General features: G+C 36.0%; 1 protein-coding gene and 1 long non-coding RNA gene across 6 annotated transcripts in view; one reads left to right on the forward strand and one right to left on the reverse strand.

Moving 5' to 3' along the window:
- LOC122025682 (aspartic proteinase 36-like) overlaps positions 1–22575 on the forward strand; it is a 51049-nt gene that overhangs the window by 21417 nt on the left and 7057 nt on the right. For 2 of the 5 annotated variants that reach the window (XM_042584520.1, XM_042584519.1), the window contains exon 8: positions 18358–18433. In XM_042584520.1, the coding sequence (XP_042440454.1) occupies positions 18358–18433 (76 nt within the window). Of the gene's footprint in view, positions 1–12250; positions 12384–17920; positions 17990–18357; positions 18434–22575 lie in introns of all 5 variants that reach the window. The other 3 variants (XR_006123805.1, XR_006123806.1, XR_006123804.1) reach the window with 3 other exon arrangements.
- On the reverse strand, positions 13502–21521 carry LOC122025683. Its single transcript, XR_006123807.1, has 2 exons — positions 21253–21521; positions 13502–13771 (listed from the first exon to the last, which is right to left on the reverse strand). It is a non-coding gene; the product is annotated as an uncharacterized LOC122025683 (long non-coding RNA).

Below are 22575 nucleotides of genomic sequence, written 5' to 3' on the forward strand. Positions count from 1 at the left end.
TTTATTGCTTGCCATCAGTCGACTGCCCAGTCAACTTAGCCACGAATAGAAATATTATGTTTGCTAGCTCCTTCATCCCAATTGATTGGCCTAATTGAATGCTATTGAAATTATAACTTATTTTCAGTTAAATTAAATATGTCATTATTAATAATTTGATTAACTAAGAATCAAAATTGTAGTGGCACAACATGATACACTTCTAAAATAGTATTGTTGAAACATCAGCATGGCTTCATATTTTAAACCTTGCTAAATCCATACCCTTTCAATGTACTTTTGCAATGCAAATAGGTCCTCCTTTGTGTGAAATTTCTATTAAACTTTAGACACCATTGGGATGGGAAAATGCAATCTGTCAGATCAAATGTACCTTCAAGTCCTTGCAACCCTCTTTGCTCATTCCTAGGTTTCTCACCTAGGCAATACTTAATGGGCTGATGTCAAGTCAAACAATATCTCAAGCCCAAAGTCACTTCCTCCACACATCTAGAGTACATAACAATAAAATTTGTAAAAGTAGTAAACAACAACAATAATAACCAAGTCTTATCTCACTAGGTGGGGTTGGCTATATGGATTCTTTACGCTATTGAGTTCTATCTCCTACTATATCATCATCTATACTTAAATAAATTTTATCTTGTTTTATTATTGCTAACCAAGTCTTTTTTGGTCTTCCTCTTCCTCGTTTGATATGCGTGTTTGTCATAGTTTTACATCGCTTAACTGGAGTATTTATTAGTTATCTAAATACATGTTCGTATCATTTTAAATGTGTCTCTCGGAGTTTTCCTTCAATAGATACAATCTGACTTTTTCTCTAATGCTCTCATTTTTTATTCTGTCCATCCTCGTATATCCACACATCCATCTTAACATTCTCATCTCTGCGACCCTTATCTTCTGCTCATGTACTTGAGTCATAGCCCAACATTCAACTCCATATAATAAAACATGTCTAATTGTGATTTTGTAGAATTTTTCTTTAAGTTTTAGAGGTACTTGCAGTTACATAAAACACTCAACACTCCTCTATTTCAACCATCCTACTTGTGTTCTATATAAGACATGAAACAACCCTTACTACTTACCGTCGACTAAACCATATAATATCAACAATACACTGGCAGGTGATTTACTAGAAACTAAACCATAAACTCCACGCTAGAAGGAAACAACTTTGCATCATATATTTGTCCGAAATTACAAAAAAAATAATAAAACATATCTCCCAAGAAAAAAAAAACATGTGTGATCTCCTACCAAAGCAAGCCAACAAGTAGTCTCCATCTCATACTAATATAACAATTCAAAGGAAAAAGACTAATAACTAGCACTTAGGGTCCCTGGATAGTGTGTGATGCATTCAACCCCATCTCCTCGGCTACTCTGCCTTCGTGTCCCCTATCACATTCGGGATGACATCTTCCTCATCTGCAATCATAATAGGATGAGTCCATAGACCCAGCAAGCTTAATCCACTAGTAGGTATATGACATAAGCAACGAATTGGAGCGAAAAGTATGTAGCATACCATAGACATTTACTATACATGAATGTAAACATAAGGTTAGCTGAAAAGAAGAACGCTGGAGAACATGGAGCATGATCATGACAACATATAAAAGCAAACATCATAGGTATAACCTAATAAACATGTACTTAAGGGAACTTAGTGGTAACCATCATTCGAGCCTATTCAGTTGATTCATGATCAAAACTCCAGAGGTACCTGTTAGGAGACTTATATTTATATGGCTTAGGTCAACATATTTCATGTTATCACATTTGTATGGAAGAGCCCTCCCCAGAGCTCATCCCGGAGCACTCATCCCATACTGTTACCTTACATACCCTTAAGCGTCCAATCATCATAAATAAAAATAAACAAACATAACTCAATGCATATTATAGATTGCAAGTAAACATGCATAGTCTTATATTGTCTCTCATAAAGAACCCAACTCAAAACTTCAAGCAGTGCATTTACCATCTAAATATTATAAGAAATCAATGAAAACATCCAAGTATCATAAGGGAACAATGAAACCTCTAAGTATCATAGAGGAACAACGAAATCATCTACCTAAAACACCTAAGCCACACCCATTCCTATTCCTTTAGATCTGTCCAATATTTTCACAGTTAACACAAAAGGTGAAAGCACAATGACAAACCACCTTTAAACACTTCGGATCTATTCGAAAATTCGACTACCAACACAAGAAATAAAAGCACCCTGAAAGCCATTTTAACCACTTCAAAATTGTCCGAGAATGCCACAACCAATACAAGAGATCAAGGCACAATGAATAGCCATCTTAAATGCTCTAAATCTGTCCGGAATACCACAGCCAACACAAGAACTAAAAGCACGACGAAAACAATTCAACACCTTCGAATCTGTCCAAACAAACGTGAAGCCATCAAAAGAAATGAAAACCCCTTTGGAATCACATTTCAGCTTATTAAATCGATTCACCATAAACCACAACCACTCTGTCAATTCGGTCGTCATTCGATGAAACATTTCAAAAGAGCAAATCTAGAACCCAAACTGTTTATAAGCTCTCAAATCTATTCAAGCAGATCAAATTCCCTACGGAAGAACGAAGCAACATCGGAAAAGAAACAATCGCGAACTCCACAAATCCGGAATCGAAAGCCAACATGAAACTACATGAAAAATTAGAGGATTTCTTCGAAACCGTTTTGCACACCTACTCCTATTCCTTTCCCCGAAAATCCATACCAACTAGAGGAATTATACTTGCCTTTTCCTCTTCTTGTGCCACTGATGAGAACCCTAGCCCACGGGATGACGCACCGACAGTGAAGGGTGGTCACGGATGTCTGCTCCTTGTGGCGTCATCCATCGAGGTGGCGGCGGATGTCTGCTCCTTGTGGTGTCATCCACCGAGGAGGTCGCTGGGGCTTAGGGCATAGGGTGCGGGGGTTGCGTCGACGGAGAGGAGAATCGGTGAGGGGTGAGAGGGCGGAATGACTTTAGGCAATTAAAACTTAGGGTTTAGTTTTAAACTTAGGTTTATATACTTAATCAATTCCTAACTTTAATTAGCTATTTCAAACCGACTTTATCTTTTACCCATTTACACTCCTTAAAATATAAAATGATTCCTTTAAAATCAAATTTTTTTTCGAGTAAATACCATAAATTCATATAAATGTATTTCTTGATAAATTATCCGTTGGAATATATTTATTTTTCTTAAAATAATTTAATTATATCAAATGTTAATTATTTACATCTTTATTTATATTCTTGGTATATTACATTCTCAATTTGGTCCCCAAATTACTACTCAAACTGCAGTATTATGATAGTTTCATCTAAAGGTACACCCTCATACTAATCCAATACTAGTCCTGATAAAGAAACCTTGTAAATGGATCGCCTTGAAATTCAGCTTGGGGAAGGGTATTGACGCCACACTCAAGCAAGATGAGAAGGTGAGTGATAAGTCATGGAGTTTTGATCGCCACAAGTTGCCTTGATAAGATCGAAATTAGTTCTTTGCCTAAGAACAAGAAGGAAGCTCTCACAAAAGATAAACTCAAATTTTCATTCAAACTTACATGATTTGTCATACAAGAGTTCTCCTATTTAACATCCCTTAAGATCCACTATGCACTAATTATGCAATAAATATCATGCTTGCATGCATGAGTTTTATTATCCACTAATGCAACCACTAATCCCTAATACTAGCTTAATGCAACCATGCATGAATGGTATTTGTTATAGTAGCTTAGGAACTCTCAAAAATGCATTAAAAACCCACAAAGGACATCAAAAATCACTTTAGAAAAACCCCCCATGCATGCACACCAAAATGGTCCTCATGTTGGTCCAATTTCACTTTCAAATTGAAGGAATGTGATCCACTTAGTTGTTGCCTCCATTGTGCATTGATCCTCCTTTTCCTTGAGCCTCATTATTAAGTCTTCCAAAGCTTGCTTCATTCTCTTAGTCTTGGACCTTGTCATGGGTCCCCCAATTCCCTTCAATGCCTCTTCTTGGCTCACATCATTCCCTCCTTCGTTAGGTGAATTCGTCCTCGAATTTAGGTCTTCATCTCCTACATCAAAAGGACTCAAATCAGCCACATTAAATGTTGCACTAACACCATACTCACCGGGCAAATCAATTTTGTAAGCATTGTCATTAATTCTTTCCAACACTTGGAATGGTCCATCTCCTCTTGGTTGAAGCTTTGATTTCCTTTGGGTAGGAAACCGTTCCTTCCTCATATGAACCCACACCCAATCACCGGGTTCAAGGACCACTCTTTTTCTCCCTTTATTGGCTCGATTTGCATATTGCTCCATTTTCTTCTCAATTTGAGTTTTAACTTGCTCATGAAGCTTCTTCACATATTCTGCCTTTATTTTACCATCCTTGTGAACTAAAGAAGAAGTGTTAGGTAAAGGAAGCAAATCAAGAGGTGTTAGTGGATTGAACCCATAAACAATCTCAAAAGGAGAAAATTGAGTAGTAGAATGGACCACCCTATTATAAGTAAATTCAACATGAGGTAAACATTCTTCCCAAGACTTAATGTTCTTCTTAATAATTGCTCTAAGAAGAGTAGAAAGTGTCCTATTTACCACCTCAATCTGGCCGTCAGTTTGTGGGTGGCATGTGGTGGAGAAAAGAAGCTTTGTTCCCAGCTTGTTCCATAAGGTCCTCCAAAAATGGCCAAAAAATTTGGTGTCACGATCTGAAACAATGCTCCTAGGCATGCCATGAAGTCTTACCACCTCTTTGAAAAACAAATCTGCCACATGAGTTGCATCATCCACCTTGTGGCAAGGTATGAAGTGTGCCATCTTGGAGAATCTATCAACTACCACAAAAATGGAGTCCTTACCTTTTTGAGTACGTGGTAGCCCTAAAACAAAATCCATAGACAAGTCAGTCCAAGGAAAATTAGGAATAGGCAAAGGCGTGTAAAGTCCATGAGGTAATGCCTTAGATTTTGCTTTTCTACACACAATGCACCGTGCACAAAATTTCTGCACATCGTGTTTCATGTGTGGCCAATGAAAATGTTCAAGCAGCATTTCTAAGGTCTTTTGAACCCCAAAGTGTCCCATTAAACCCCCCTCATGTGCTTCCCTAACTAGCAATTTATGCATCGATCCTCTAGGCACACAAAGTCTGTTATTCTTAAACAAGTAGTTGTCATGCCTAACAAACCCATTTTGTGATTTCTTTTCACATGCAGCATATAATTGGGAAAACTCATTATCATGTACATACAATTCCTTAATATGTTCAAAGCCAAGCAATTTAGTTTCAAGTGTAGCTAACAAATTATACCTTTTTGAAAGTGCATCTGCTACAACATTTACCTTTCCTTGCTTATGCTTAATCACATAAGGAAATTGTTCAAGAAATTCGACCCATTTGGCATGCCTTTTGTTGAGCTTCCCTTGCCCTTTCAAATACCTCAAAGATTCATGATCACTATGAATGATAAATTCTTTAGGCAAAAGATAATGCTGCCATGTTTGCAATGCTCTAACAAGGGCATACAATTCTATGTCATAAGTGGAATAGTTGAGGGTGACACCACTTAATTTCTCACTAAAATATGCAATGGGATGCCCATCTTGAAGTAAAACAACCCCAATACCCACATGAGATGTATCACATTCAATTTCAAATGATTTGGAAAAATCAGGTAAAGCAAGAATGGGTGCATGTGTGAGTTTATCCTTAAGTGTTTGAAATGCATTTTCTTGATTCTCTCTCCATCTAAAACCCATATTTTTCTTAACAATTTCATTTAGGGGTGCTGCCACTTGCTGAAATCCTTCACAAACCGCCTATAGAAACTTGCCAACCCATGGAAGCTCCTAACCTTACTCACAGTTTTAGGAGTTGGCCAATCTAACTTTCCCTTCATCAACCTGCACTCCTTTAGAACTAATGACAAAACCAAGAAAAACCACATGATTAGTGCAAAAAGAACACTTTTCCAAGTTAGCATATAGTTTTTCCTTTCTAAGGACATGCAAGATAGATTGGAGATGTGTAATATGTTCAACAAAACTCTTGGAATATACCAAAATATCATCGAAGTATACTACCACAAATTTTCCAAGAAATTCTCGTAAGACATGGTTCATAAGCCTCATAAAAGTGCTTGGTGCATTAGTTAACCCAAAAGGCATTACCAACCATTCATACAATCCATATTTGGTTTTGAAAGCTGTTTTCCATTCATCCCCTTCCCTTATCCTAATTTGATGGTACCCACTTTTTAAATCAATTTTAGAAAAGAAGCAAGCACCATGCAATTCATCAAGCAAATCATCAAGTCTAGGGATTGGATGTCTATACCGAATTGTAATGTTGTTGATGGCTCTACAGTCAGTGCACATCCTCCATGTTCCATCCTTTTTAGGCACCAAAATTACGGGTACAGCACAAGGACTTAAACTTTCTCTAACCCATCCTTTTTGCAATAACTCCTCCACTTGATTTTGTATCTCCTTTGTTTCTTGAGGGTTGCTCCTATAAGCTGGCCTATTGGGCAAAGAAGCGCCAGGAATAAGGTCTATTTGGTGTTCAATTCCCCTCATTGGTGGCAATCCGTGAGGTGCTTCCTTGGGAAACACATCTTCAAAATCTTGCAAAATAACAACAACTTCACTAGGCAAAGAGTTAGTATTAGATTCCAAGCAAGTTTCCTTGCACAAAAGAAGAAATATTGGTTGCCTTGTCAAATAAGCTTTCTTCACCTCACTTACTCTTGTAAACAAATTTTCTATTTTTCTCTCTTTCTTTTCCTCATTCTTTCTTTTCTTTTGAATTTTGTCCTCAAAATCAAGTATTTTCTTTTGCACACACTCTTTCTTTTTCTTATGCTCTCGCTCTTCTTTTTCTCCTTTTTCTCTCATTTTTATTTGATCCTCACAAACCTCCCTAGGTGATAATGGTACAAGTGTAACTTTGCGAGAATTGTGGACAAAAGAGAACTTGTTGGAGAATCCATCATGGTGAGCTCGCCTATCAAACTGCCAAGGTCTTCCAAGAAGAATGTGGCTTGCCTCCATAGGTACAATATCACATAGAACTTGATCTTCATATTTGCCAATGGAGAAATTAATCAACACTTGCTGGTTCACTACCAATTCACCACTATTACTTAGCCATTGGAGTTTATATGGTCTTGCATGTGGTGTAGTCTTGAGGTTGAGTTTGGTGACCAACCTAGTGCTTGCCACATTGGTGCAACTTCCACCATCAATGATCATAGAGCATGTCTTTCCTTGAATAAGGCAGCGGGTATGAAAAATATTTTCTCTTTGGTCCTCCTCATGCTCCTTGGCTTGGCTTCCCAATAATCTCCTAACCACCAAGAGATCTCCATCTTGCGCATAGGCTGCTCCATCATTTTCTTCATCGCTTGAGGAAGAGGAATGAGAAGAAATTTCTTCACTAGAGATACTCCCATTATCCCTCACCACCATAGTCTTCTTATTCGGGCATTCGGATGCAATATGACCTTTTCCCAAACACCTAAAACACTTGATATCCCTACTCTTAGAAGTGGAAGAAGAGGTAGTAGGAATAGGCTTCTTAATGCTTGCTTCCTCCTTAGAATTTGAAGAAGAACCCTCCTTCTTTGGCTTGTCCTTCCAACTTGAAGAGTAGTTTGGAGAAGATGATTTCTTCATAATGCCCTTTCTCTTTAATTGTTGCTCTATTTTCATTGCTTGATGCACTAAGTCGTCAAGCTCCACATAATGTTGTAACTCCACAATGTCTCCAATGTCTCGGTTTAGGCCATGGAGAAACCGAGCCATGGTAGCTTCCCTATCCTCCACAATATTGGCCCTAATCAAAGCCACCTCCATCTCCTTGTAGTAATCATCCACACTCCTACTCCCTTGGGTGAGTCTTTGCAATTTGTTGTGCAATTCCCTATGATAGTGGGAAGGCACAAATCTCCTTCTCATCAAAGTCTTCATTTCGTCCCAAGTGTTGATAGGATGCTCTCCATACCTTCTTCTCTCCTTTTGCAATTGATCCCACCAAATTAAGGCATAATCGGTGAATTCAAGGGCAGCCACCTTTACTTTCTTTGCATCATTGTAATTGTGGCATGAGAAAATTTGTTCTATTTTCATCTCCCATGCAAGATATGTTTCAGGATCATTCCTCCCTTGGAAGGAAGGTATCTGGACTTTCACACCTCCTAGATCATCTTCTCGTCTATGGTCTCTACCTCCTCTTTCACGTCTTCTTCCTCCTTCATGCCTCCTTCTTTCTCTTGGTGAATCATAGAATGGTTCACTTTGACGAAATTCTTCATGATTAGAATTGCCCCCACGGTTCGAAACTTTTTCTCCTTCAAGTCGGTCCATCCTTTCGTGTATTTCTTCAAGTTGTCTTTGAAGTATTCTCTCAAATTGTTGAGTAAGTGCCTCCATTTGAAGCCTATTAAGATCTCGCCTAGGGGAATTAGGTGATTTTTCCCCACTTATGCTTGCAACAAAAGAAGATGACAAGGAAAGTTACAAAAGAAATGTTAAACGTACCTCACCACTCTACTCACGTGGTTGCACTCAGATTTATCCACTCAGCTTCCTTTATAAGCTCTTAAGGAAAGAACCTTATCAATGTCTTTCTCAAGACAGCAAGTAGACAATCAAGTGAGCAAGAAACCAACAAGAGAAATATGAGTAAAACAAGAGAAATAAACGGATAAAACGAGAAATTCAGCAACGATCAAGAGCAATGAAAGGAATATCTTTTGAATTCAGATTTCACAAAGAAAGAATATTGAGTCATTTCAATTCACAAATCCTCCTTTTTTTTATATATTATTTTTATTTTTTTTTCAATCAGAAATCAATGACTAATGATTCCTTTTTTTTTTCGAATTTTCCTTTTTTTTTTTTTTTTTTTTAAGTTGAGGACCCAAATAGTGAATAGAAATTTGCGACAGATAGGGATGGAGAGATCGACAAAGATGGACAAGAACAAAGATGAAAACAAAATACAAACCTGAAAATCAAGGAGCCAAGGCTCTGATACCAAATGATAAAGAAACCTTGTAAATGGATCGCCTTGAAATTCAGCTTGGGGAAGGGTATTGACGCCACACTCAAGCAAGATGAGAAGGTGAGTGATAAGTCATGGAGTTTTGATCGTCACAAGTTGCCTTGATAAGATCGAAATTAGTTCTTTGCCTAAGAACAAGAAGGAAGCTCTCACAAAAGATAAACTCAAATTTTCATTCAAACTTACATGATTTGTCATACAAGAGTTCTCCTATTTAACATCCCTTAAGATCCACTATGCACTAATTATGCAATAAATATCATGCTTGCATGCATGAGTTTTATTATCCACTTAATGCAACCATGCATGAATGGTATTTGTTATAGTATCTTAGGAACTCTCAAAAATGCATTAAAAACCCACAAAGGACATCAAAAGTCACTTTAGAAAAACCCCCCATGCATGCACACGAAAATGGTCCTCATGTTGGTCCAATTTCACTTTCAAATTGAAGGAATGTGATCCACTTAGTTGTTGCCTCCATTGTGCATTGATCCTCCTTTTCCTTGAGCCTCATTATTAAGTCTTCCAAAGCTTGCTTCATTCTCTTAGTCTTGGACCTTGTCATGGGTCCCCCAATTCCCTTCAATGCCTCTTCTTGGCTCACATCAAGTCCATTCTAATAGCATGGGAGGTTCTAACTATTAGAGAATAGGAGCTCCTTATAACTATTTAGTGATCCATTCTAAGATGAAGAATCACTACTCTATGGGTTACGAGCCAACCTGTTGTAGCTACACCCATATTACCGTCTAGTTAATTGTGGTGAATAAAATCCATAAGGTATAAATGATCTTCTAGCCATCTTTGATGCCCATCTCGCATGCTTCAAGTAAGTCCTCCAGTTAGCGAATGGTGCGCTCTGCCCGTTAGTCCATCTGAACTTATTCACAAAATAAAGTTTTGTGCACATGACTCGTTGGACACTCCACCAAGTAATCCAAAAAGTCAGTCTAGCGGGCCAATTGGTCAAACTTGGTTAATCGGTCAATGATCATCCAACTCGAATCCTGTACCCTCCAAAACCCATCGTACTATGTTTACCCTTGTTCTACTTAGGTACAAAGTTTTCCAAAGTAAATCTACCGGCGGATTATGAGCTCACTACGCTTCCCCTATCACTCTGATTCACTTGAATCCATTCTAGCAATTTTTTTTTAACCATTGAAATTCTTCCATAATATTAATAGGTTTATATTGGGAACGAAAGCAGACATATACAAAAATGCTTAGCGTAGCGTAGTAGTTTTTTAGAAAAATAGCATGTTTAACCTACTGTAGTAGTTTCAGAAAGAACAATGGGATAACCATGTACTGCACACAATTAGATTTAAGGAAACAAAACTATTCTGAGGAGCAATTCAAATATGCAAGGTCAGTGATGCCCAAATTAACAACAACTCATAGATATTGACAATGAATGCATATCTAAAGATTTATTAGTGAAATCCATGAATAAAATGGACGGAAATAGGGTAGGTTGCAACATGACACGTTAGCCTAGACAAATAATATGTGAAGATGACATCAGCTAACTCCTATCAGCCGAACATCTTGATACATAGAAGAAATACTTAACCAAAAACAGTAGTTATTTGTGCAGTAATTTGACTGCAAACGTAATCAAAATGGCAAATTACACAAACTCTGGTAAAGTCAAAGAAAGATGTCAAAAAATCCCATAATGGTATTTACTTGAAAATACACTATGAAAAATGAGCAGTACACCGCATTGAACCAAAGATGTTGGAAAGAACTTCCGTACACAATAAAAACGGAAAATAAATCAGTCACTTCCATTCTTCATTTTCTTTAGTTTTTCTTTTCCTTGTTGACAAGGTATTCACAGAAAAAGGAGGCAACATAAGACACCTTATAGTTCAAAACCCACATGAGCTATACCCTACCAATTTTACTCTGGCTTTGATTAGATATTGATGAGGGTTTCCTCTAGATAGGATGGTGGAAACTTCACTTGATGCCCCTGTTCCGGTGAGAAAACTTTTGTGCGAATTTCTCTTTCTACCTAAAGATCGCTCATTCTTAATTCATATTGAAATGAAAGCTACTTGAAGCTTGATTCTTGCAGAAACGATTAGTTGCTTGGTTTAGTTCTGATGAATATGGTTTTAGAGGAAATTCAATACTGGAAATGGGAGATGGGCAGATTTTGCTTGGTGGTCTTAAATTAATAATTTTGTATTTTGAGAACATATCTTTGTTGCAAATAAGCCGACAATCGAAATGAAGTCAAACCAGGGGTTGTAGAAGCAACCCAATGGTCAAAGGAGAAATTGTAAGGTTCTCAACGGAAACAGGCCCCTTAATTTTGCTCTTTTAAATCCAACAGGATCTTGTTCAATCTGATTACACCATTGAGTTTAATTGAAGGACCTGAGTTGTCTTATCTATTTGGGATGATATCCACAAAGGTCCTCTTTTTCTTTATGAAAATATGGAATATGGGATATCAGCTAATACAAAATCTTTGTAGGAGGGCTCCTATTAGTGTAACAAAACGGAGTTGTACCTTATACACTTCTGCTGGCAGCAGCACTCTAATGATGACAAGATTTACATGTATAATTTTTTGATTAGTGTCTATTGGAACAAGTAAAAATCATAGAATCTGAAAGGATGACAAATTGCAAATTGAAAACATATTATTGATGAGGAAGCTATAGAGACTAAAAAAGAGAGAACACAGAGATGTTGTACAACCCAAAATATTCATGCCAAGATGCAATGATTTGTTTAAAAAAAAAAATTGGAGAAGTTGACGTTGACCAGTTTGTTATTTATGATCTAGACATGCTTCATACAACTTTCATATCTGACATACTACATACCACTTTCATATCATCACTATAATGGTTAAGCATATTATCAACTTTCTTGAGTAATCTAATAATTTATAAATTTCTGTTGTGTTAATTGTAGTTGTAGAATTCTGAATTTTATTTTGATGTTGTCTGTCTTTCGATCATTCAATTTTTCGTTTGTTAGCAAGAGCTTATTCAGCAAATAAATGAAGCTATGTGATTCTTTTATTGTTCACAATTTTAGTTTTGTTAAATAGGAAAGTGGTGTTGTTTAAGTAGTTGTGCTTTGATCTTTATTTAGCTTCTTTCAACATGTTTTGCCTAGATTTCCCAAGATAGATTTCAGATATCAGGGTTCCTGTTCTCCACCATTGGTTTCTGCTAAACAAGAATACTGCTCCAAAGCTACAAAACTACCTGTTTCCCTACAAAAAGATCATCCTAAATGCCATGTGATGGTATGTATAATGATAAACTAATGCAAAGATCCAATGTGAATTAAAAGAACATTCAAGCAAACAACCCATTTACCCTATGTTTGATGACCATTGAAAAGTTGGATTACCAGAAAGCTCTAAACCAGAACATTAACAAATAGCCATATATTAACTTTGGGTTGCATGATAAAATAAACCAGTTTAAGTAGTAGATAGACTAATTTATGTTTTTTTTTTTGCCATTTTCATTCAACAGAATTAATCTTACCTGGTGGATACCGGTTCCAATCAAGAACAAAGACCAAAACTAGCTGCACAAATTAGACCATCTTTATTGTTATGCTTAGTTGACCTTAATAAAATCTCATGCCTTCAGTACCATTATTTTAAATATACATTTATTTCATAGAGCAGCTAGAGAGATGATCAAACTAGAGAGATGATCAAGATATGCTGACTAAGGGATCCATTTATATCACTAATGTTGGCAAAGTAATGATAGCTAAGATACTAAAATTTTATAGCTTCCAGTAAAGAACCAAAGAACAATCTGACTCAAACAAGTTAGACCATATTATTGTGATGCTTAGCTGAAGTCCTCATAGATAAGTAGCCGAAAATCTCAGAATAATGAAAGTAATACTGACCTATCTAGTGATTATAGCCATTGTGACTTCTATCATTTAAACATTGTAAGGAAATTGCTATAAAATATTAGTTTACATTACACACACCTAGGTGACCTAAAAGTTCCAAGAAATGTTATGAACCTCAGTAACATTTAATAAAGAAATGTAGAAGTGGAGGTGCTCGGCCTTTATAATTTTAGATGTTCCTATCAAGTTCCTGTCCCAACATACCTTCATCATTACCTCACATATGCAATGCATGTTTATATATTCATGTCATAGCTAAATTACATAATTAAATTTAGGACTAAAATTTTAAAGATAAATCTTATAAACTTGAAGGTGGAAATATCCGAGTCCTCGATGAGATTGCATGCACACCTGTCCTTTGAAAACGACCGCTCTGATACCAACTGAAACGACCCTTACTACTTATCGTTGGCTGAACATACAATATCAACAATACATTGGCAGGTGATTTACTAGAAACTAAACCATAAATTCCACACGGGAAGGAAACAACTTTGCATCATATATTTGTCTGAAATTACAAAAACAAATAAGAAAACATACCTCTCAAGAAAAAAGAAAACATGTGTGATCTCCTACCAATGCAAGCCAACAAGTAGTCTCCATCTCATACTAATATAACAATTCAAAGGAAAAAGACTAATAACTAGCACTTAGGGTCCCTGGACAGTGTGTGATGCATTCAACCCCATCTCCTCGGCTACTCTGCCTTCGTGTCCCCTATCACATTCGGGATGACATCTTCCTCATCTGCAATCATAATAGGATGAGTCCATAGACCCAGCAAGCTTAATCCACTAGTAGGTATATGACATAAGCAACGAATTGGAGCGAAAAGTATGTAGCATACCATAGACATTTACTATACATGAATGTAAACATAAGGTTAGCTGAAAAGAAGAACGCTGGAGAACATGGAGCATGATCATGACAACATATAAAAGCAAACATCATAGGTATAACCTAATAAACATGTACTTAAGGGAACTTAGTGGTAACCATCATTCGAGCCTATTCAGTTGATTCATGATCAAAACTCCAGAGGTACCTGTTAGGAGACTTATATTCATATGGCTTAGGTCAACATATTTCATGTTATCACATTTGTATGGAAGAGCCCTCCCCGGAGTTCATCCCGGAGCACTCATCCCGTACTGTTACCTTACATACCCTTAAGCGTCCAATCATCATAAATAAAAATAAACAAACATAACTCAATGCATATTATAGATTGCAAGTAAACATGCATGGTCTTATATTGTCTCTCATAAAGAACCCAACTCAAAACTTCAAGCAGTGCATTTACCATCTAAATATTATAAGAAATCAATGAAAACATCCAAGTATCATAAGGGGACAATGAAACCTCTAAGTATCATAGAGGAACGAAATCATCTACCTAAAACACCTAAGCCACACCCATTCCTATTCCTTCAGATCTGTCCAATATTTTCACAGTTAACACAAAAGGTGAAAGCACAATGACAAACCACCTTTAAACACTTCGGATCTATTCGAAAATTCGACTACCAACACAAGAAATAAAAGCACCCTGAAAGCCATTTTAACCACTTCAAAATTGTCCAAGAATACCACAACCAACACAAGAGATCAAGGCACAATGAATAGCCATCTTAAATGCTCTAAATCTGTCCGGAATACCACAGCCAACACAAGAACTAAGAGCACGACGAAAACAATTCAACACCTTCGAATCTGTCCAAACAAACGTGAAGCCATCAAAAGAAATGAAAACCCCTTTGAAATCACATTCCAGCTTATTAAATCGATTCACCATAAACCACAGCCACTCTGTCAATTCGGTCGTCATTCGAAGAAACATTTCTAAAGAGCAAATCTAGAACCCAAACTGTTTACAAGCTCTCAAATCTGTTCAAGCAAATCTAGGCAATTAAAACTTAGGGTTTAGTTTTAAACTTAAGTTTATATACTTAATCAACTCCTAACTTTAATTAGCTATTTCAAACAGACTTTATCTTTTACCCATTTACACCCGTTAAAATATAAAATAATTCCTTTAAAATCCAAAAAAAAATCAATAAATACCATAAATTCATATAAATATGTTTCCCAATAAATTATCCGCTGGAATATATTTATTTTCCTTAAAATTATTTAATTATATCAAATATTAATTATTTACATCTTTATTTATATTTTTGGTATATTACAAGACATCTCTCTCAATCTCTTTATCGTTTTACAAAAATGATCTTAAATATTAAAGCTCTCGATTTTGGGCAACTCATCATCTCTTATCTTAACAATTGTCTCATTGCAGTTAATATTTCTAAACTTAAATTTTTTCTATATGTTGTTTTTATTCTACTAAGCCTAAAACCTTTCCCTTGTAGTCTTTCCTGCTAAGATTTTAGTTTAACATTACTCCTTCACGTGTCTCATGTACCAAAATAATATCTTCTGCAAACAACATGCACAACGGTACTGTCAATGTGTGCAGTGAGTTCGTCCATAATTAGTGTAAAAAGATAGGGACTTAGAGCTGATCCTTCACGTAACCTTATCTTTATTGGAAATACTTCAGTTACTCCGCTTGAAGTCTTTACTCTGGCCATTACATCCTTGTACATATCTTTAATTAGTTCAATATATATTACGCTAACACCTCTCTTTTCAAGAATTTTCCATATAATTTCTTTGGGACTCTATCATAAGCTTTTTCTAAGTTAATAAATATCATGTATAGCTTTTGTTTTTGCTCTTAATATTTTTCAATTAATTGTCTAAGAAGATGTATAACTTCTATCTCGACCTTCCAAGCATGAACCAAAATTGATTTTCGGTTATCAAGGTCTCCTTCCTTAATCTTTTTTGTATTACTATTTCCCAAAGTTTCATGGTATGTCTCATTAGTTTAATACCACTATAGTTTGCATAATTTTGTACGTCTCCCTTGTTCTTATATAAGAGAATTAGAGTACTTATCCTCCATTGATCACATATTTTTTTTTAATTTTCAATATCATGTTAAATAATTTTGTAAGTCATTTAGTACTTTGTTTCCCTAGGCACTTCTATACCTCTATCAGAATATCATCTGGTCCAATGATTTTTCCATTGTACATCTCATTTGAAGCTTGTTTTACTTCTGAAGTTTGAATTCTATGATAAAAATTTAAATTTCTATGCTCATTTGACTCACTTAAATTACGTAAGTTAAGTTGATCACTTAAATTTTCATTAAAAAGTTGAAGAAAATACCTCTTCCACCGCTCTTTTATATCTCAACCGTTACTAGTATTCTATTACATTAATCTTTAATACATTTTATTTGGATAAAATCTCGTGTCTTCCTTTCTCTCACTTTAGCTATTTTATAAATATCTCTTTCCCCTTCTTTTGTATCCAATTTTTTATATAATCGTTTAAAAGTTTCATTCTTTGCTTCATTCACTATTTATCTTCTTTCTTGACTATTGTATATTTTTTTAAATTTTCCTCATTCTTATAAATATATAATTCCTTATAAGCTATTCGATTTTTCTTCACTTTCTCTTGTAGTTTCTCATTCCATCACCAAGATTCTTTACTTAGTGGTGCATGTCCCTTTGACTCACCGAGTACACTCTTAATTACTATTTTCAACTTTAATACCATCTTATCCCATGTCGTATTTGAGTCCTCGTATATTTCACCTAATGTACTCCTATCTTTTCCTTAAATATATTTTGCTTCCCATCCTTTAACTTTTACCACTTAATTTTAGGAGTCATATATATTTCTTTCTATTGATACTATGTTTGAGACGTATATCCAACCCTACTAACCTATGTTGGGTAGTTAAACTTTCTCTAGGGATGACCTTGTAATCTTTATAAGTCTTTCTATCCTTTTCCTAACCATAAGAAAGTCGATTTGCGATTTATTATTCCCACTTATAAAATGACTTATAAGAATGAGGAAAATGACCAAAAGCAGGCAATAACTTATAAAATGAGGGAAATGATGGTGAATAAACAGATTGCATATTTTGAAGTTGAGATATCAAAACATCCCCATTCTTTCTATTCCCTCGATATATCTCAAAGTTGAAGTACCATTTATATTTTTCTCACTAATTTCTTCTCTCATAATCCTTTGATCTTTTTCCTATAAGAATAGAGTGAAACTGATTATTATTTTTCTCTCCAGTATATCTCATCGTCTGGAGGCAATACCACTGTTATTCTTTCTCTTGACATCTTTCTCTCTCCTAGTAAATATAAAAAATTCTCTTAATTTCTTCTACTTTCTCAGAGCTTGATGGAATGCTATTGTCACATTTTTTTATCTCGACTGTTAGCTTTCTTGCTGGTTGCAATTTCAAGATAGATCAGTCAGTAATCCTTTCTCTTACAGTGCCTTCTCTCTTCTCTATGAAGCAGAGTTTAGAGTTTTTTTTTTCATTTTATCTTTTGATTTTTTTGACAATTTTTATTTGTCTTTTCAATACAAATCAAGTTCCTACTTATTTGCACACTATATTCTCTCTGCTTTATTCTTTCTCGAGTAGATAGAAACTGGAAAGTTAGTCTATCTCCCATTTGTCCATCTATGCAAATTTTGGTTCTTGTTGCATCTTTAATTTGAGGAGTTGAGAAGATTGCATTTCGTTACACTTGCCCAACATGATAATATTTGCAGAGTTATTTTTTAAATTTATTTTGTGACTGTGTTACAATTTGGAAATCAGAATATTTGTATTCCAACTTGAGTGGAAATACTAGAATGTATAGTTTACTTGAGCTTGTTGTCTTGTCATAGGGTTTATGACTATGTTGGGAGCCTGTCTTTATTGTGTAATTCTGCAATTTTCTATCAAATGCAATTGCTTGTTTACCTTTTATATTTAAATATTCTTACCATGTTCTATCTAAGGACATTAGGAGGAAGTGAGCTGAAGCGTTAGAGAGGAAGTGGATTGAAGCATTAGAAGTCAGATATTATGTGAGCCATCCTACTCAGCGGCTGCAGTTTGAGAAAAATTATATTTTTCTCCTTCTAGAATGGATTTAATTACAATATATCATTTCTTTGTTAATGTTTCCTCATTAAAGTTTGAGAACCTAATCCCTGAATAATGCTCACTATTTCCTTGATCAATCTCCCCATCATCTGCTTATCATGATGATTAGCAACTATTTCCACAGTGCAAATTAAAGATATTATAATTACGTGGTCTTATCGTTTATTGGGATTGTTTCCAAATTCCGGCTTATAATGATGCCTTCTTTTGCTGCGAGTGTTCTCAGATTTTAGTATGGCATATAGAAGCTGAAATTTTGTATTTTCATTCATGGTATTTGAATACATAGGACGATGATTATTGTGTTGGATGGCAAAGCGGAGGTACCATGCCTAGTGATGGCAAGGATATGTTCCTTCTTGGAGGTAAATATCTAATAAGAGCCATATTCTTTTTTTATTCATTCTTTTACATTTTAGTTCAAAGGTACTTTTTTGCTTCTGAGAAAATTGTGGAACCATCAAAAGAAACATCATGAATTGCAATTTCAAATGTGATGGCAAGGTTGCATTGACAATATAACTAATAATATATTGTCTTGGTCAGTTTCCTAATAGATCAAGACTTTGGGATAGTAGATCAACCATTCAAATTAAATATGCAACAGGTCAAGTCCTTGTTTCAATAATCTATATATCCAGTTATTGAGTGCACTAATGTGCTGGATTTGGGACATCAAATCTTGGTGAGTCACCGACACTGAGGGAGTGTTAAGAATATAAATATAGTTTAGTTTCTTCCTAAAAATTTGGTATTGAGTCTTAGACAATCTAAATTTAGTAAGTTTAATGGGGTGAACCTTTATTCACCTGTCAGTAATGTAGCAATTCATAATAGCAATCCATAACATTCGTTAACCCATGCTTGTCAAACTATTATGGGGTTGGCTACGTAGGCCTTATCCCTCCATTGAACTTACCTAAGGGATATTATTAGTAATATTCAAATTATTTAAATTATTTTTTATTATATTAACTAAAGTTTTCTTCATTATCCCTTTACCTAGTACACTTTCATTTTAATCAATTTGATTTCTCACATGTAGCAATTTGAATTTCTGACAATATTCCACTTCAACTACTACTCTTGTATACACTACTGAGGTTAGATAGATATCTAAGGATTTGATTTTACAAACGAATTTAGTGGTGTTTTGAAGGGTACAATTCTATTTCAACTACCTTGACCTCTTGTTGGGTTGAAATAAGATTCTTGTTCTACTTGTTTGATTACCCTTATTGATGATGAGCATCTTTGTTTTCTCATCAAGAAAACTTTCTAACCTTGATTGAGATAACTGATGACTTCGTATTTCAATTAGTTAAGATGGATTACACACTTCCAAAAATGTTGTCAGCTATCGTGAAGGAGATTACTTAGCAAGTATTGTCATTGTAGAAATACAAAAGGAAGGTCTTAATTAATCATTTCAGCGTCCACTTCATTTTGGTCCTAAACAAAATTATTTTAGAAGGTCAAGTTATCAGTTGTTCATCTCGTTCAGGTTTGATGACTTGTGATAGAAATTTGCACAGCCCACTGAACCTGAACCCTGTCAACATTACTTCCAGCATTAGATATTCTATTTTTGCCTACAGTAACACAACATGCTTAAGCAAGACAGGATATTTACACGTAAGCATGCTTCCTTCTGCAAAAATTAACAAAAACATCACATGCTTAAGTGTTAATATCTTGTCTTTTTTATCTTTGTTAATGTATTATTTCACTAAATATCTATTTCATCTTTGGGAACATCATGTTTAAGCTCTTCCTCAACTTTTTGAACTTTAATTTGCAGCATTTGTAGTTGTATTTCCATAGTTAATGTGTTCTGTAGGAGTTACATAACAATTTGTACACTAATCAAACTTGTCACTCTGTAGTAAATCTTTCCCTTTTTTTGGGGGAAAGGTAAATATATGTATAGCTGTCAAACTGGCATATAATCAGACATACAATCAATGAAGATCCATAGCGTGATAGACATGCGCCTGTAATTTGTGAAACGTTCTATCAATATCAAGTATATCATTCTCAAAACGATATCTATTGCAACATTCCCACAAAAGATAAATCATGCATGAAACCACCAAGTATCGCCCGCGCCTTCATAATGCGCTAGTTGCCTCTATAATGCTGCTGGAAAATTTGTATTAGTCTTCCAATCATTCGTACCTCATATCGAATGTTAAGCCATCTTCTCACCTTGTTCCATAAAGCTCAGGTAATGGATCACTCAAAGAAAATGTGTGCATTCGATTCGTTCACTTGCCGGCATAATGCACAGCTCTTGATCCAAATCACTGATGCCCAAGTTACCACAGGTTCCTTTGGCCGGAAGAACTCATATGCATTGGTTGTCCCATTTTTCTCCGCAGGAAACCATTCCAACAACTTCATGTTTGTTGTTCCTTGTCAGTTTAGCCTCTGAACCAACTAATCTCGAATGTCAACAACTCACTTAGCCAAGGAGGAATCCGAGGCTTTCAAACGCCATTACCATAAATCAGTTCTTATGATGTAGTGATGATGGACCCATCACATCCATAATGAATTTGTCTTTCATTGTATATTCCGTAAGGTCATGCATAAGAAGGCATCATTCCATGCTTGTAAATCCCGAAGTCCATAACCTCCCTCTTGCTTCGAGAGGCACATCTTAACCCAAGAGATTGATGGGTGTTTGGAAGACCAAACTAAAGTCCGACAAATTCCATAGATTTATCAATCACTCCGCTCAGTATGAGAAGAATGGAGAGCCAATAACATTTGCACCTTGGAGGACTGATCTGACCAATTCTAAGCATTACATAGGATAATGTGTGCTTTGGCCATGCATTTATCTTCTTTGTTATCACATCAAACAAGGGCACATAATTGGCAATTCGTAGCTTCTCCGTAGCAAGAGGAATACCCAAATACCGAAAAGGAAAAGCGACCTCCTAAAAATTGGTAATCTGTAGTAATTATGCGCTAGTTGTGTCATCTACTCTAACCATATACGTGTTAGACTTCTAGGGATTAGCTCTCAGACCCACTTCATCCCCAAAATCCTCTAGACAACCCACAATCAGTGTAATAGAGGTAACATCAGCTATTGCAAACATCAAGAGGCTAGATGTGTGATTTGTGCTTCTCGACACATGGGATGAAAATGAAAAGAAGGCAGCGATGAAATTACCTTTAATCTCCTTGATAGTACTTCAAGACAAAGGCCAAATAATAAGGGTGATTGTGGGTTTCCTTATCTTAGCCCTCGCCGCCCACTGAAGAAATCGTGAATGCTGCCATTTAGGCTTATAGAATACGAAACACATTCTCAGATCCAGTCTCAGAATTGTTGAGGAAAACCAAAATCAACCAGTGTTGACATAAGGAAGTCCCAATCAACCATGTCAAAGGCCTTCCATAAGTCAACTTTAATCATACATCTAGGGGATATCCTTTTGTGAGCATACTTTCGGAGCAATTCCTGTGCTGGATTGATGTTGTCTCCTATGAAGCGCCCCTGCACAAAAGATGCTTGTGGTGAATCCAGCAAGCTGCCCATAACTGTAGCTAACCGGCCGACCAAGACTTTGGCAATGACCTTGTAGAAAACATTACAGCAAGATATTGGTTTATAATCCGCAACCCCTGAGGCATGATCAACCTTTGGAACTAAAGCAATCAAAGTATGATTACATTGCTTGAGAAATTTACCAGACCGAAAGAATTCCTGAACCGCACCAATGAAATCTGACCCAACCATTTCCCATGTAGCAGTGAAGAATTTTTGCGCCATACATATTTGGCCTCGGGGCCTTGTCCACACCTATATCAAATAAAGCATCCCTGATTTCACCCACCGTTATTGGCTTGATAAGATTCGTTGCTTAGATATTGTTTAACCGCTGGCCCGAAAGCAAAAAGCTATCTATTTCTTTACATAAAGCCGATTTACCCAATAAGCTATGAAAATACTCCACAAATTCACTAACCACCTCCCGTAAACTTTTTGTTTATTCCCCTATTTGTTTTGCTAGCGTGGCAATGACATTCCTTTTGTAGTTCCTCTTCACTAGATTATTAAAAAACATTGGGCACCGGTCTGAATTTATGCGGTATGCATTCTTTGCTCTTTGTTGATAGAATAGTTTTTCTACTTCCCAAGTAGAGTGGCCTTCTTCCTTAAGTGTCCATAGTCAACTAGTGCTTCCCCCTGATAGTATGATGTGTTGGGCTATCTCTAGTTCATCTTTTGCCTTTCGAGCCTTTTCTGAAATGTGTTCGAAATGCTTGTTATCCAGCCCCCTTATCCGGCCCTTCAGTCTAGTGAGTTTCACCTTGAGGTTGAATTGGGCATTGCCTTGTACAAGAGCTTCCCAAGAGTCCTTAACCACACCTTGAAATTCTTCATGTAGTGCCCACAGGTTGAAGAATTTAAAGGGTCTATTAGGGGCACGATCCTAGACAAGACTATGTACTTCACTACAAGAGTGATCCGATAGGCATCCCAGAGCCA

The sequence above is a fragment of the Zingiber officinale genome, chromosome 9B (assembly GCF_018446385.1).
Source record: "Zingiber officinale cultivar Zhangliang chromosome 9B, Zo_v1.1, whole genome shotgun sequence".
Classification (NCBI taxonomy): Eukaryota; Viridiplantae; Streptophyta; class Magnoliopsida; order Zingiberales; family Zingiberaceae; genus Zingiber; species Zingiber officinale.